A 17,257-nucleotide genomic window follows, 5' to 3' on the forward strand; every position below is an offset into this window, starting at 1 on the left:
AAAAAGCAATAAAAATCTGCCAAACAAGAATTATTAAGGGAACATCACAAGCAATGCATATGGCATCTTGCAACGGCACGCTAAGCAGCATTACCTACAGGCACTGCTCCCATGTCTGCCACCTTCTGGACTTGGCACATTTCATCTCCAGAAACTTTCAGCAACATGTAATTATAATTAATTGTCAGGGAGAGGGGAGTCAAGGACCTTCTTCTTCAGAGAAAAAGTTACAGCTAGCAACGCTGATTCTGCCACACAGAAAGCCTGCAAACAAAGGCAGCAGAGAAAAGTGACAGCTTCCCTTGTTTACATTATCTCTCAGACCTCCTGCACGTAACTTAGCGTAGTTTCATATAACCCCTCCAGTACACAGACCAAAGTGATTGCATAGCTGCTTCAGAGGGCAACATTGCTACTTACCAACTTACACTGACAAGTCAAATCTTTTGCATCAGGTATTTCTAAACATCAGCACCACGCTCTTCAGTCCATTGCTGTATTTGGCAAAAGAAATGTCTAAGGTGCTAATACTACTAATTTGGGGGTGGGTGGCTGTAAGCCAGTTAAAAGCAGAATTAGGTGCCCTACACTTAAGGTTTACGGAGACACGCATGATTTTGAAGCATTCTACCACCACATTTATACTACCACTTGTGAAGCACTCCATTTAGAAAATTAACTTCCTTGAGCTATTTTTTTAAGCATCTGAATTTCAAAAGGCATTGATGTACATGTGCAAGTCAGAGCTCGCTTTGTTGCGCTTCTCCAGAGCAAAGGAAGCATGCTAGATCAGGTTCCACCCTCACCTGCACCTCTGCGACTCCCAGTACATCAAATGCCTGTTTATAACCTACAGTTACATTCGACTGCAGAAAGCTCAGATGTGTGTGAAACCAGAGCCATGTGGTCTCCCAAAGCATTAATTCAGACTGTTGGCTTTCTTAATTATTTGTGCTTACATCATCTTCTCCACACAATCTGAGTGGATCAGAGAAGAAGTAATTAATTACTATGAAGGCTGTAGTAAAACAGGCTGGAATTTTTATGTCAATGCTTCCTTGAAGGGGAAACTGAATTCCAGCAAAACTGTGCTTTTGGAATTAACACTGCCCGCTAATAGACAAGTTCTGCTTTTGGTGCTAAACATTCAATTTACATATTCCATGCAGCTCTACATACCTACCCAGACAACAAGAGTCTGGTTTAGGTCAGTAACAACCTCACAAATTCTACAGCCTTTTCCTTGTAGGTATTTGAACTACAAAGACTCAGAAACTGACGATTTTATCCGAGCACAGGTTCTTATCTGAGAAGTTCGCTCCCTACCAAAATCCTGCCATAGCTAAAAAGACAGAGGAGGTACCACCACCATCTGGAACAGCAGAGGCAGTGAAAGATTCATCTTGTAAGAGTAGCTTAGACCCTCCAGCGAGATGTTTTTCCACACCAAAACCTTATTATCCCATTATTATTTTTTAAAGACTTGAAGACATTTTGGTTTCAAAAAAACAAATTACAGTTGAACAGCAGCAAAGTGAAGATAAGAGTTACAAGGGCACTCTTGCATTTAAATCCACTGTTATGGTCTTTCTGACGAAAGTCACTTTCAACCTCAGCACACATCTGGAGATGAAGTCTTCATTTAGTTTCCTTCCAAAGTAATTTCTAATTCTAATATTTTCTAAATGCCATCTTAAAGGGCTAAAATTAATTATTTGCGTTAAGGAACCCATTAAAACATAAAGCATTATGGCAATTCTAAATTCACAATTGTTTCATGGCCTCATAAGTTTTCACTTCTAGAGAAACTACGTATTTTAGAAACCCAAAGCCTAGCTGCTTTGCATTTCAGAGGCAAGGTGACTCAAGAAACATTAATAACTAGAACTTCAAGCAATGTAAGGGAATATACAGGCATCCAGTTAAAGTAGCAATGAAGTAAACAAGTAGAATCCTAATTTAATCAGTCTACTCCTTATATGCCTACTAGGAAGAACTTGTTACACCCACCAAAGGGAGAAAACTTAGTTTTGCTATTGGCAGAGAAAAGGCATTTGCACCATTCAAGCAATTTACTCCTTGAGTTCTCATAACCTGGATGTTAATCCTGCAAATTTAGGACCACTGCTCTGCTTGGATACAGTATTCCACAAAATAAATTAGAAGGTATACATCTTAACCTGGGAAGATACGCAATTGTTTCCCCATTCTCATGAAATATATGAGATCAAATATATGAGCACAAATACTTTGCATCAAAACCAGTTCTGCTAACCGAACTGTTAAGGTGTAAGCTATCACGAGCACACCTCTGTGCAAACGTAGCTATACCAGCTTTGCTTTACTTACACAATGTGCATGCGCTGAATGCCAGAGAGGAGCTGCATTAGCAAAGGCTGGTACAAGAACTCCCCAGAAGGAAGTTACCATTCAGGTACACAACTGTAAAAGCCTTTTTTCTTATTCAACTTATTTCTCCTGTTCACAGAACTCACCAATATTCTGCTCCCACGGAAAGACCTCTAGAAGGGAGATCTTAAAAACAACCAAGCAGCACAACATAAAGCAGTCTGGATTCGTGTTTATTGAAGCCAGTAAAGACGTCCTCATTTTGCCAGCACTAGAAAGCAAGATTCCACATGACTGCATACTGCACCTGGTTAAAGCCATACAACTGGACTAAGGTTTGTTTCATACATTTGCAGTCCTAATTGTAAGTTGGAAAAAAACCCAATAAACTTAGTATACAGGACAGTGAACTTTCATTTACAGCATGTATATTGTTAAGTTCATGATGTACAGAGCAGTCACCTTAAACGTAGTTAAATTAAATAAAATACGAAATTCTGTTCAGTTTAAACAGTTTTAAATGCCAATAAAAAAAGTGCAAACTTAAAATCAAGCAGCATAACCACAGCATTTTCATGGAGGGCCAATCTTTAAACTTCTCTATTTGCTTCAAGTTGAATGCTTTCATCTTTTGTTTTCTTAAGTTTAAACGTGAACAGTAGATGCAGTCACTATAATGCATATAAATATAGTCACATAATAGTTTAAACAGTCTACCATACAAGTGTATCTGCAAATAAAATGAAGTTTCACTTGAAAATGTAAAGGCTGTTTGCAATTTGGCCTTTGGTTCCAATGCTTGAAGACACCAGAATAACAACTGTGCAGCTCACCAAAGTTGACAGGCTTTGGCAACCACAGGATGCTACATTACTCACAACTTTTGTTCAATAAACTAGGAGCATTCACTTGCAATTAGAAAACGGAAATCTGTTTGTTTTGTCAGAAGCATCTTTCTGCAAAGCTGGTAAGTTATCATGCATTATCAGTTTTGATCAATTTTTGTCTATTTAACATTTTCATAGAACGGGAAAGTACTTAGATTTTAAGTTTTAGCCATATAACTAGAGAAAGTGCTTATCAGGTTAGATAACAAAAAAATGCAGTTTCAGACTGAGGTTTTCAAACTATATCCCATTACGATCACACATTTTTTTCAATTTTCCTGTCAGGTTTTTGACGTTTTAGTCTCCAATCTCAATTTTCAGTGTCAGAAGGACAGTGTGTAATTACTTCTTCTGGTGTGGTAACTTGCAGCTGGCACCCATTATACCAGCAAGTACATCCACATTACCCGCCAGCCAGCCACAGTCTTAGTCTAACCGTTATCTAGACAACTGTATAACTTCAGGTCATACCGTTCATTAAAAAAAAGAAGTAAAAAATAAAATAAAATACAATAGTATTTTCAACAAAAAAACTGGCACAAATAACATACTCATGTTAATGTTTGTCAAAGAGGCAAGTAAATACTCTTAGCTTTCTAGATAATGCTTAGACAGACTTACAAGAACAGCCTCTTGATGTAACATAGGATTTGAAGTTAACATCCAGTACTGTGTTAGTGGTCAATCTAGTTCTGTATATTTGAGTAACAATATATATTAGGGAAGTTATATCCAGACATCAGATTTAGTACAACAAGTTCATATCAATAAAAAGTAAACTCTGCATAATTCAAATTGTGGTTTTTCCCTTCAGCATTAAGAGCACAGAATATGCTTAGTATTTTTAATTTATGGTAGTGTGTACATGTAAAACAAGCATACCATATATAAAAATCAAAGTGCCATTTCAGTAACCATAGCAGGTTTGCTTTTACAGAATCATGGTTTTACGTGAACGTGGACAGAGCTCCGTTAGAGAACGGGGACAACCACAATCCATCTTTCCAAATGAAATGCTACATTAAAGAAAATAACAGAACAAGTTATTGAGTATGTCCATCATGTACACATTCATACTTTTTAGGTTGCCTTCAGAACTGGAGTTGGCTGCACCTGCAGCAGATGTGGTTGGGAGTAGGGCCTTGAAAGTTTTTTTGAAAAACCTCCACAGGTGTTAAGGCAGGAAACAATTTTAGCTTGGTAGCTAATATTTAGTTACAAAAAGTAAGAAAAAGAAAAATACTGAGAGTGTTCTGTAGCACATTTCATTATGGGAAAATGATACGTCACCCACCGCTCTTCATAGGCTAGCCTCTTGGCATAAAAAAAGGCAGAAGCTATCAGAAAACAGGACTTAAAATTAAATACAAATTGCCAAACTACTGATTTTAAAATAAAACCAAACAGTGACTGTTTGTACTACAGTGCACAATAAGTTCAAGCACCTTCTAAAGACACATCACACACTGTGCCAGGCACTTGGATCTAAACAAGTTATAGTTTCTCCCTTTGTCAGCTACACCATAAAGGGCATCCACACTCTTTAAGACTTCTTCAAAAACTAAAACGAGATTTATAACAAGAATAAATTCCCATGATGCTTAGTGTTTGGCCTGGAACTCTCCAATGTAAAGTAGTCTTTTTAAAACAGTGATTATTTACCCTATGTGAAACACAGGATTTAACAACATTGCTCCTCTCCAGTCAGTCCAACATTCTAGTTTCTCGCTGTCCCAAATCTGTTTCTCCCCTTTTAGGGCTCCATTCCCTACCTAGGCTTCTTTCACCTAATTAATGCTCTGTTACACCACCACTACCACCACCACCACTCCAAGAATATAATGCATTTGCAAACATACAAGTAGCCAATTCCAGTAACTCCAAAAGAGGATTTCATTTCTCTTTCTTGCCTCGTGTGCAGTCAGTAGTAGTATTTTAATAAGAATTCTCCATTTTGCTTCTCTGTGTTCTTCACAACAGGAAATGCAGCTGCACCTGCTTACCTCCAAAACCAAAAGAATTGCCCTATATAAACTCTAAATGGTTATCTTATACAGAGGGATTTTATATGCAAACTTCCTGAATGTGCACTTTTTACCGGGACAAGGCAATGATGTAGTAAGCTCATTTCCCCTGCCCCAAGAAAACTGATAGCATCTGCCATAGCAGAAAATTCCTGGTCTTATCAGATCAATATACATAGTTATTTGGTCATTTACATATGCATTTTTTTATGCGCTATCAAGCTTCATTCTCTGTTGGAGGAGAGTTTGTTGTTACCATAGAGTCTGGCTTGCGAGTCATCCTATCCAGTTCCTCTTGAACATTTGTCAAAACTGTTTTTTGTCCTAAAAAGAAAAAAAGGACAAGGTTAAAGCAATCTTCATTTCAATGAAATGTTTTAACCAATGAGTACAAGTATTCATAAAATTACTTTTATATGACAATATATTATTTATTTTCTCATTATTCTGCCACCTTTTCGAGAACGCAGGGCCTGACACAATGCAAGATAATGCCTGTGTACCAATGAAGACTGATAAATATTAAGGTTTAAAGGGATGAAATGCATTAGCATGAAGCACAAAAATATCTGTGATATATCTTAGTTGCTGTTTTAGAATTTTAAAAATCAGGTCATTTAGAATTTTCTATAAAAATCACCTGTATACAATTTTATTGTTAGTATTGATAGCAAGGCCTTTTATTTAAAAAAAATATATTATTTATTTAGTTTTTATCCAAGTTTTCCAAGGTACATAGGACACCTGCTATAAAAATCACATTTGTTTGGTCACACACTTGCTGTATTTTAGTATTAAACAACTCACAGGAAGAACTCTTTTACGTCTGCAGACAATGTTTCCCTTAAAAAAGGGGACATGAATTGCATATTCATGTAATATCTCAGAGCAGTCATTTCAAAGGACTTCTTCAATTGGAAACAGACACACTGAAGTATTTCATGGAAAGGCGTATCTTACATTTTTATATTAGACTCAAAACTTCTTAACAAATCTAACTGAACCATCAGTTTAATTCTCTCATTCTGAAAATTATAAACCCACAGACAAATTAATCACTAAAATTGGAACAATATATTCTAATGCTTAGAGCATACAAGCATTTAAGATTAAAAAGCTATATTTTTAGACAAAAACTAGATTATATAACCATGTACAGCTTCCTTACATAGCCAAAGAATTTAACAAGCATCTGTTTTCCAGCTCAAATGTGTGTGAAATATTAGGTGGATTTTTTCCAGGGTACATGCTGAAAACATTAAGAAGGCAAGATTTGACTGTTAGAGATTTAAGTGTTTTTTTCCACAGTACAAAGACATGACCACATTAAAAGGTTACCTTTAATCACTATAGAGGTTTTAGATCCAAGCACTAGTCATCTACAGTACTCTTAACAGCATCTACTCAAAGCATGAGTATTTAAACAAAATTAAAAATTAGTACATTAACTTGTAACTTAACATGTAACTTACAATACAAAACACTTTACATGTAGACTAATGGTACCTTAGAGTTAAAACAACTTAAACCCTAAAACAATTTAAAAAAACGCACAAAGTTCTTGCCCAATCAAAAGGTTTGTAGGTCTAAACAAAAAATTTATATTTTTTTAATGCTAGATGAACTGGATACTTAAGTCTCCAAAATAATACCAAGCAGCTGTCTCCTGCAACTATCCCACACTGGACAGGAAAAACATTGCCAAGCTGTTCAGTGATGTGTAGGTTTACACACTCCCCTTTACCACCACCACGGGTGAGCACTTTTCAAAAGGAGAAGAAATACAAGGAGCAGTTTTTAAGAAAATAAAAATCTCCCCTCCATTATAAATTAAACTAATACTTGCTTTCAGTTTCCCTACAAAGCACTGTCAAGGATGGTAATGGCCTTACTCAGTTAGATGGGTTCTACACAATTATATGCATTCTCCCTTAGATTAGAGCAAAAGCAGGGAACTCTAGTTCTTTCTCTACTGCACAGGAATAGAAGGGTGGAGGCAAATGATCTTCCTGTGAATATAAATGAAATAACTTTTTAAGTCTAGAAGTCCATGTGAAGCAAAACAGTCCACCACAGAAACGACCAACTGAAGTTCTTTGAAGTATCATAATCAACACATGGAAGAAAGACAGTCCAGAAACACAGAGGTAAGATGGCTGAGGAATTACACAGCATGGAAAACGGACATGACATAGCAGCATCCGCCCAGATGACAGCGTTCTCTCAAGAATTGACAGGGCAGAAACCAATCAACCAACTATGCTGACCAGTATGTTGAGATCCACAACCTCCTCCTGTGACAGAACCTCAGCATTTCAACCACAGGACATTCACAGCTGTGGGAGAAACAGACGGTCTCTTTAAAGCTAGGTATTTTTAGTGTCACCCTTCTGAAGAGTCAGAGCTCTTTAAACAGTTGAGATTAGACATTTAACATGCCTACAAAGATCATTTTAGTACATTTACTTGCACAGAGGATGCTGCCATAAATGCTTTCTCCAAGATATTCTTCTAAACTCTTCCACAATAAAGCAAGTAATCTTTTATGTTACCACCAGCACCTTAGAAAAATCAAAAAGAGCTTTTCAGATACCAACATTGGGAGCCCTTACCTTCTTGGGAAAGTTTAATCTTATATTGGTTGAATATAAGATGTGAGCGCATCAGCTGACAAGGAACAGGCATATTCTGCTGTGAGGGAAAGCCGACTGTTCTGTTCCAAAAGTCAGGGAATGAGCGTGGGCTGCCAACTTGATGCAGCCAAGAAAAGCCAACTGCGACCTTGAGATCACTCAGGAGAAGTGCTTCCACCAAAGAGAGAGAACTGCTGTACCAGGCACTACAATGAGATATATCTGGAGCGCTGCATACATTTCTAATCACCCATGTTCAAGAAAAGATAAGCCAACGATGGGAACTAATGAAGAAGAAACTAGTAGGGAAAACAGAGCTCAGCCTCTAACAGAACACTAGAAGAGAACTTGTCTAATTTAGTCTAACAAAACAAGTTAAGAAAGGATGTATGACTGCTGTCTCTAGATGTTTCAGGAGATAAATAATTTATTTAAATTAGAAGTTAATGCTGACACAAGGGAGGGGAGGTGGGGATGGTACACATAGCCATTTGTTATCTTTGAAAACTCCCGAAAGGCACATGATGTTCTATAAGACTGAAAGAGTAAAGAATAAAGCCCATAACAGACTAGTTAGTTTTTACTCTAGTATTTTTTCCAGCAATTGCAATTATGTTTTAGGTGCTTACGAACAGCCTACCAGCACAACAATCAACATGGATCTGTTACCAACAAGTTGTGTCAAGCCAACCAAATTTCTTTCTATGATAGGATAACAGGTCCTGTGGAGAAGGGAGAAGTGGTCCATATCACATCTCACACAACCTTCATATAAATAAACTAGAAAAAAAACCAGTCTGGATATTTCAGAAAAATAAGTGTATTGTAATTCTTAAAATCACCCAGTAGTTATCCATAGTACTAGTCATTATTTTTACTCAGCAGTCCACCCTGTCCAACTGTTGAAGATACCAGATATGTAGGCAAGCACGCTTGAAGGGACTACAAAGGATTTTGAAAGACAGGATTGGAGGTCAAATGTTATTTATATAAATATTATCAAAGTGGTGCATAGTAATAGAATGGAAACCAGCGATCAAGCAAACATATGACCTTCTGAAGTACTAAGGTAATTTATACAGACTAGAAAACCTCCTACTAGGAGGCAGGAATTGTATTAAACTGGCTGTATTGTTACAACAAACCCTGACCAGTACCACACAAATACAAAAAAAATTTGCATCACACTGTGATGTCTAAACAGAAGCACAACACATAACATGGATTAAGTAACCCCTATTTAGGGCAGACAAAGCCTTGTCTGAAATACTGCAGTCATTTCTGAGCACCAAAAGGAACAGGTCATCGGAGTAGACAGTCCAAAGCAGAACAGTAAGAATTATCAGAGTTGTGAGAACATGTCCTGTGAGCAAAGGCCAGCAGAAGCGTATTTTTGTAGTCCAGACAAAAGTCGCAGGCAAAAGGGTAACAGCTTTCCCACAGGCAAAAGGCTGCTGCAAACAGAAAGGGGGCAACACAGACCCCTGCCCCAACTCAAACAAGACAATAGTACAGGGATTAAGAAACACCGACTGTACAAGAGAAAAAATAACTAAGAAATTAAGTACTTGTTAATTGTCTTCCAGGAGAGATGACATTACACCTTTTATTTCAGAGTTTGTTTGCTTTTAATTGCTAGCCAGGAACTCCCTAACTGATTCTGCTTTAGATGAAGAGCGTGGATAAAGTAATTCCTAAAAAATATTTCTAGTCCTATTTCTATAAAAACAGTTAATGTGACGTTGTGGTCAGCAATAGCATGAAGCTGCACTTGATGAAGCAGGAGACACCTTTCAGTGTTTAACCGAAGAAGGCATTCTGGATCAACAAAGAATTGATTAAATATTGTTATAATGTAGATACAATAATAATATGCAAATAATCGAATACAAATAATTCTTTAATTATTATCTTTACTATAAATGAATTTACTAAAGATAAATTAGAGAATTCATCATGCTATAATGAAAAAACCCCAACAAAATAATTGACTTCCCATAAGCCAAATTCTAGCCATTTTCAAATAAATCCTTATGCCTCCTCTCTAGGAATAGTTTCAGTTCAAAGACCCACACTCCAACAACTGCTCTGGTTCTCTCACTGGCAATATCATCACTGTGGCTGGCATCAAATACTTTTCACTTCCAGTTCAGAATGTCTGGCTGGGCCTCACACTCTCCTCTAAGCATCAGAAACCACAGGTTTGGCGTCACCATTAAATTTTACATGATCTAACAAGTTTGGGATCAGAAGTAGAATATCTATCAATAATATAGTAGTAAAATAATTCTGTAAGGAAGGCTCCTGAATGCTAAGTGTGATGGGAAAGCCAGCATCAAAAAGAAACAGTTAAAAAATCAAAACAGTAAATTTCTACTATCAGGTGGAACAACCATGCATTTCACAACACTGAGTTTTGTATAGGTGCCAAGTATTCTGATGGGTTTCTCGATTTTCACCTAAACAGTGCAATTACTTATCAGCAAATAATCTCATACAATGCAGTCTTAGTCCCATGCACAGAACAAATCCACTTGATCAGTCTTACCAGTTGTGTTGGATCACAATAAAATACTAATTAATTTATGAGAGAATAACTTCAAGCTGTCATAAACAGTAATTCATTTAAACTTTAACTCTGGAGAGATTTCAATCGTTTGACTGGAAACTACAGTCCAAACCCAATAAACTGCACATCCTTTAAGCAACAAGTTAAGTCTCAAGAGAGGAAGGAATTCTCAAGTAAAAAAATGGAATCAGCATTTTCTGAATATGACCAAGACTCAAATGTAATTTATAATCCAGCAATATAACTTCGGTCAAAGAATCAAGATGTAGCAGGCTTAACAGAAGCCCTGGAGTTGTGAAATTGCAGTAGTTTAGTTCTTTTTTTTAAAGACTACACATTTTGGCATTGTCATCAGTCAAGGTCTGTCACTTCACTGACCAGTTTAGAAGATATGCACAGTTTGACCAATGTGGGCCAAATACTAAAAAGCTGCAAACCAGCCTGCAATAACAAGTCCAGTACCTGATTTCTTGGCTGTACTTTGCACTCCTCCAGCACCAGGACTCCCAGGAGAACCAGTCTTTTTGCTCAAGAGACTGTTGAAGAAACTAGCCAAGACACCTTCACTTGCAGCATTATCTAAATAAAAAACAAATACATACATCTATATACCACAGAATAGTTATTGGTGGTAAATGACAGAACTTGGTTTTTTACATACACACATAACTAACTCTCTTACCAATCAAGGAAATAAGCCTCAAATATGAGAAAGTCTTTCCCTGCTCAATTTAAAGACAGTAGTCCTTTGCATTCTTCGGCAAAGTCAGAGATGACTGAAAGCATATTACTGCTCTTCTGGAATACGGGGGTTTCACAGAATTTTAATCTAATTATTTGTATGCTTTTGTTTTTTCTAAATGTAGAAGCCAAGAAAGAAAGCATTAAGTATGAATGTACAATTTAAAGATTTGTAAGCCTTGCACAAGTCGCACAGCCATTTTAGTGCAGTCTTAAATGCCACGTTACTTTTCATAAATCAGAACTTGGATACACAGCAATAAGACACGATCTACAACTGCATGAGTACTTCATCCACTGGAAGTGAGGTATGACACCACAGCGCGCAATTAAAAACAACACCAGTGCTACCAACCTTCTTAATACAGAGAGGAAAGAAACCACTCAGCAATGTGGAGCTCCACCTTAGGGCTGAGGGTGTGCAAAGGTTTGGAAAAATAATTTCCAAGTTATTCCATGTACTTTAGAAAATGACATTCTAGAGAGGGTTTAGTAGAAGAACAAGTTTCATTGTGGATTCCAGAACAGTAATATGAAGTATAAAACTGCATGTAGTTTACAGCAGTCCTCACTCTAATAATCCAACTGATGCATAATAAGCATATTTAGGCAAATATTAGGGAAATAATGCATTTGAACTCTGACTGCTTGGCAGTAGCAGAACTCTACTTCAAGTCATATGAATGACAAAAAGAAGAAAAAAAGAAAACCTGAAGCTCTGTCATTAACTCATTCCTGTTATTAAACTAACTATACCATTAGTATATAAATTTCCAAAATCTTTCTACAAAACAGGATTTATTTTTTGAAGGGAAAAAAAAAAAACACAACAGTAAAATGCTTATTCATACTTTTAATATTTGGATCTGGTTTCTTAACTGATGTTATTGGTGAGGCACTGGGTACATTGGCAGGACCAGCTCTGCCTTGAGTTCTTGGGGATCCTGCAGGGCCTCTTGCAGGAGATTCCTTAAAAAAAGTCCAAATCACACAAATCAGAACTTAAGTGGGTTAGTTACATAAAGCAAATGTTACATTACACACAAGTTACTTTTAAAACCTTTATATTAGCACTGTAGTGTATGCACACTAGGGAAACAAAAATACAAAACAAAACAACAGTTATTCTGGGCATGTGCCTCCACTAAAAGAAAGGATGAATCCCTACAGGAAATTTTCAGTTCAATAATTGTCAGGTATTTCTGTTTCCGCAGTGAATTAGAATGAAGTAATTTATAGGCAACATTTTTAAGTATTGCCACTTTTTTTTATTTTTTTTAATTACTTTCTGCCGTCTGGGGCGATTATGTATTTTACATTTTCATTTACAAAACGAACTTCTACAGGTTAGAATCATTCCCTCTTCCCTAGAAGGGAACAAAACACCTCCTACTCTTCTCTTGGATCTACTTACTGATGCTCTTGTAGGCGTTGCTGGCTGTTTGGCAAGGAATGACTGCAAAAACAACATATTTGGAATATTAAATATATTTCAGAAAAATATAAAGGAATAATATAGAGTGAAGCTGACTAATCATTAATTTCTTTGATTTTTTTCCCCCTATTTCTATTTCCAGGCTTCCTCTTTGATATTTATATGCTTCCAGACTTTACCACTAGAGGACAGTTAAAAGGAGTAAATAAGCTGCAGTCCTTTGTCTTACACAGCCCTTCCAGAACTGCAAGTCAGAACCATAAACACCAAGGTCTGCAACCTCTACGATATTTATAATCAATTATATAGGAAAGTATCGTTAGGTTTTTTAAATAGAGCAATAAAGAAAATAACAAAATACAGCATAACCAACTTGACACCCTACAGTCTTTCAAGCCTCTGGCTGTTAGAAAACTGCAGTGCTAAGATGTTACATTTTAGAAGTATTTATATTTTATACATCAATACATCTATATTGTGAAATTTCAATTTGACTTCTTGCGTTTCTCCTGTGACATGTAAATTATTTCTGTTCTCAGCATATTTTCCTTTCAACTTGCCCAGATAAGTGGCTATACTTTCTCCTGGTATTTGTTTAAATAAAGAAAAGACTTATTTCAAAATTACATCTGAATTTGCAAGGCTGAAAAGTGGCTACCTAGTGATTTAAATGAGGAATGAAAAACTAAAGGCAATAACAACAGAGAGCTTAAATTGAAATCTTTAGTAAGGACTTATTTTCATTCTTCCATTCTTACCTGCTGCTTCATAAGAAATACTTGTTCATCTTCTGCTGCCAGCTCTTTATCGTGGACTAACTGTTGAACAAAGTATTTTGTTTTTAGAAGTAAAAATTGAGAATACTGTAACTGGTTTTGTGTTTTAGTGATCAAAAGGAAAGAAAAAGAGGCAAAACTTCAATACCATTCTTTACTTTTTAGAAAAACAAAACACAACTTCTTTCACATTTAAAGGAGTAAGTAACATTTAAGAAGTTGTAATTGAAAAAAAAGCATTTTAAGTGAATGGAGTAGACTAGCACTGAGCCAGCCTGTGGGTATTCTCCTAGCAAGAGGAGTACTTGTAAAGTAGCCACATTCACCTCAAAATTTAGGTTTTAATCTCATCAGTATCTCTTAAAATACCTGATGTTACCTTACTCCGCAAGACCCCACACTCAATCCCTTGGCCCTCAAAAGCATTACACTAGCTCTTACCAGTCACAGCACTACTACTAAGCAATGATTACTTCCTGTAGGTGCCATGAATTACAAACAACAGGATTAGATCTTTCCCTGGAAACGTTAAGTGTGTAAGAAAGTTGTAAAAGAAGCTTTCCAACGCAGACCAGAATACAGTTTTCATTTACAATTTTCCGTATTATCCATTTTACATCTCTCCTATTCCTGTGCGCCTATACTCACAAAACTAGCAATATACAGAATTTATATGGATTATTTACTGTTCTTATGAAGCCTTACATGAAGAAATCTGTCATTAATAATATGTTAATGCAATAGCGATATACCGTCTTGTTTGACAGTATTTGCCTTTACATGGTAACCTCGATGCTCTGTGTGTCTGTGTGTGTAAACTGTTCAAGTCCTACAACAATATTCCCCATTTTCAAAGAGTGGTTTTGCCCTACAGGTGCAAAAAGGTTCATGTGAAATGGTTACTTTTGGACTGCCTTTCATTCAGTAAGGTGAATGGTTTCCATGTTTGCTTGAAGTATTTTAAACAACTGGAAAATGAAAGCTTAATGTTTCATGCATTTGGATACACACAAAAAAAATTACATTTAAATTCGGAGTTCTTCAACATTAGTAGTTATTAGCAGCCATTCAAGCAAAGGGCACTTTGTGGGTGGGGGGCAGGGAAGAATTTACCCCTTTTTTACCTTTCTTACAGGAGGTTTTACAATGAAATCCTCATATGCATCTTCTGGTTTCACTGTTGTAAAGTTTTCATGTAAAATGGCAATTTTCTTTTCATTGTCCCAACCGGCAGGTCTATAAAAAGAAGGAAAGCTATGCCTTTTCAGTCACTAAAAGCGCCTCTGCAGAGACCATTTATTTACTACCCTCTATCTGAACAAGGCAATTTTATTACACACCAGTCTTACAAAGATACTAAATAACTAGAATGGTATATTCTGAGTCAAGTAACCCAAGTAAGTTGTTTTTTGCACTAAGTTTTTTAATTCAGGATTTCAGAAGACTCTCATATTAAGCTTTTGAACAACGCAAACTATTCAAATTATTTCTATATATATCTTGTAAAAGTGTAGTGCTTAATAGAAAACACTCTGAAACCATGCTGCTTATACTTACATAAAAACTGCATCCTTTTCTACCACTAAGGCAGGTGTGGTAAACTGAAAACCGTATGTTTTATGTACAATGTACTTATACAACAGATCAAGGTTCTTCTCCTCCTTAACTGATGTATAAATCAAGGCAGCTCCATCTGATTATGTATTTAAGGAAAATTATGGAAGATACACTTTTTAAACTATAGTAAGAATTTCAAAACTTGAGAGAGCACACATATCTCTGCTGGACCTAATTTTGAGGAGTAGTTCAAGGCAAAAGCTACAGCCATTTAGTATTCAGGGAGAGGAAGGTTGAACAGGAGAAGACTCATGATACTTTTCTTTGACATATACAAAAGCTACCTACCCTCCCAAGCACTTACCTTTGAAAAATTAAAAAACTCGAGACTGCCGAGATCTCAAGTTTATATGGGAACTGCAAGTTCCAAGGGGAAAACCAAGGAAAACCACCTCACAAAGTACAAGACAAATCCTTTGTAAAGGAACAAAAGTTCCAATTCCCATGCACAATTTAAAAACCTATTGGAAGTTTTACACGTTTCTCAACATTTCCAAAACAACAAGTGCTACACAGTAACAAACTGAATACCAAGCAATCTTGAAGGGCAATTTCTCAGATTAATTTTATGTGCAATTCAACACTAAAACATATTTTCTTGCTTCCAGATTACAGCAAATCTCTTCACTGCAGGAAAGGATACACTGTAAGCAGAATCTACGAATGTGTGACTGAATGAAGTCGAAGTGTTCTTCTCTGTAATCATGCTCCTTCTCGAGTACGCTCACTGCATCACACTGGAAGCAAGGGAGAAAAATAAAATGAGAAAACCCCAGTCATTTGATCCCAGTACATCATAAAACAGCTTCCTTAATACTACACACACATTACATTTACTTAGAGCCTTTGGCTTTAAAATGCCACCAATAACTCAAAAGAGCAAGTAATTAACATAATTTATAAGGTTATTACCCCTTCTGCAAAATTGAAAGTTGACACTAATGGCAGAAGTTTGCTTTTAAAATAAATACCTTTAATATTAATCCAGAATTCATTTTGCATGTCTGTATAAAGCATGCCTTCTAAAAGAAAAGTAAATTAAACTTTTCTGTAGTAGCAAACAGAACTAAAAACTCACTTTTGTACAAACTACCAGCACAGGAATACCAAGGTTATGAGTCAGCACATTTTCTCCAAGTGGCAAAGAAACGTGTTCATCCTCTTGGCCAGAAGGGCCTCTTCTCTGCGGTGATCCTTGGTAGCCTTCTTCAGGTTCTACATACTCTTGAAACTCCTTTATAACTATTAAGAGAGAGATCTTAAGGTACAATAAAGGAACTAGTTCTTCTTTTTAAACCGTAATTAATCTATGACTAACTAGGAATCTCACCTTGTTTTCCCACCTGTTATAATGAGGCACTACATGATGCAAGCTTTAGCCTTGTTGCCCCTTCAAACACAACAATTCTCCTCCACCAAAATTTACAGCAAGCTAAATCAAGAGCAATTTGGAGCCATTACAAATAATCCAAACTAGCTGCAAGAGCTATAGTAGACACAAATGCATATTCCTCAATTCAATGCATTTCATTATACAGGAGTCAACAACAGAAAATGTAAATGTAGTTTAGCAACACAGCCTATACGCAATGCAATTTGTACTCAGTTTTAAAAGAAAGCATAGTGAAAATGTAACATGGACACAGAACACAGCAAGCTAAAACAGCCACTCGTTCTTAGAAACTATTCTACAATTTAAGTTTCTATTACTTTATACCTCTGCTGCAGCAGTCTGGTGCTAGAAATATAAAAAAAATACACTGTTTAAGTACAGACTCAAGGACTTCTAAATGTTATCTGAATAGACTCCGTTATATTCTGGAAAACTACAATGGTGTCCAGAGGAAACTAGATGCTTTCTTCAGTGTTTTAATGTTATGGCAGTGACAGTACTCAGTGTTATTGGAATACTCACTAAATACTGAAGTGCCTAAGAAATAGTATTAATGCTATTCTGGAAGCACAGTGACCCCATGTACTCTACCAAAACTGGGCTGCAACTTACAGCTTTTGGTTTTTTTTCAGTATAAAAGCCATGGACCAGATAAACCTGCCCACGGGAGGTGTCTGCTCCCTGGCACAGCACTTCCCCAAGGCCCAGGGCCCTCCCTCACATGGCAATCCCACCTGAGGCCTCCTCCATCAGCCCTCCGGCAAGAGGCAAGCACAGCTCCGCGCTTTGCTCCCGTGAAGGAGTCTATTTCAGAAACAGTGGGAGCAGGCTGC

At 36.6% G+C, this 17,257-nt stretch overlaps 1 protein-coding gene across 2 annotated transcripts in view; it reads right to left on the minus strand.

Moving 5' to 3' along the window:
* Positions 1-2,563: 2,563 nt before the first annotated feature.
* DYNC1LI2 (dynein cytoplasmic 1 light intermediate chain 2) overlaps positions 2,564-17,257 on the minus strand; it is a 28,730-nt gene continuing 14,036 nt past the window's right edge. For both annotated transcript variants that reach the window (XM_037408951.1, XM_037408950.1), the window contains 9 exons: positions 16,110-16,273; positions 15,675-15,768; positions 14,972-15,107; positions 14,539-14,650; positions 13,397-13,456; positions 12,618-12,659; positions 12,055-12,172; positions 10,925-11,041; positions 2,564-5,584 (listed from right to left, as the gene is read on the minus strand). In XM_037408951.1, the coding sequence (XP_037264848.1) occupies positions 5,478-5,584; positions 10,925-11,041; positions 12,055-12,172; positions 12,618-12,659; positions 13,397-13,456; positions 14,539-14,650; positions 14,972-15,107; positions 15,675-15,768; positions 16,110-16,273 (950 nt within the window). In that variant the 3' untranslated portion in view covers positions 2,564-5,477. The remainder of the gene's footprint in view (positions 5,585-10,924; positions 11,042-12,054; positions 12,173-12,617; positions 12,660-13,396; positions 13,457-14,538; positions 14,651-14,971; positions 15,108-15,674; positions 15,769-16,109; positions 16,274-17,257) is intronic.

This window comes from Falco rusticolus, chromosome 15, assembly GCF_015220075.1.
Source record: "Falco rusticolus isolate bFalRus1 chromosome 15, bFalRus1.pri, whole genome shotgun sequence".
NCBI lineage: Eukaryota > Metazoa > Chordata > Aves > Falconiformes > Falconidae > Falco > Falco rusticolus.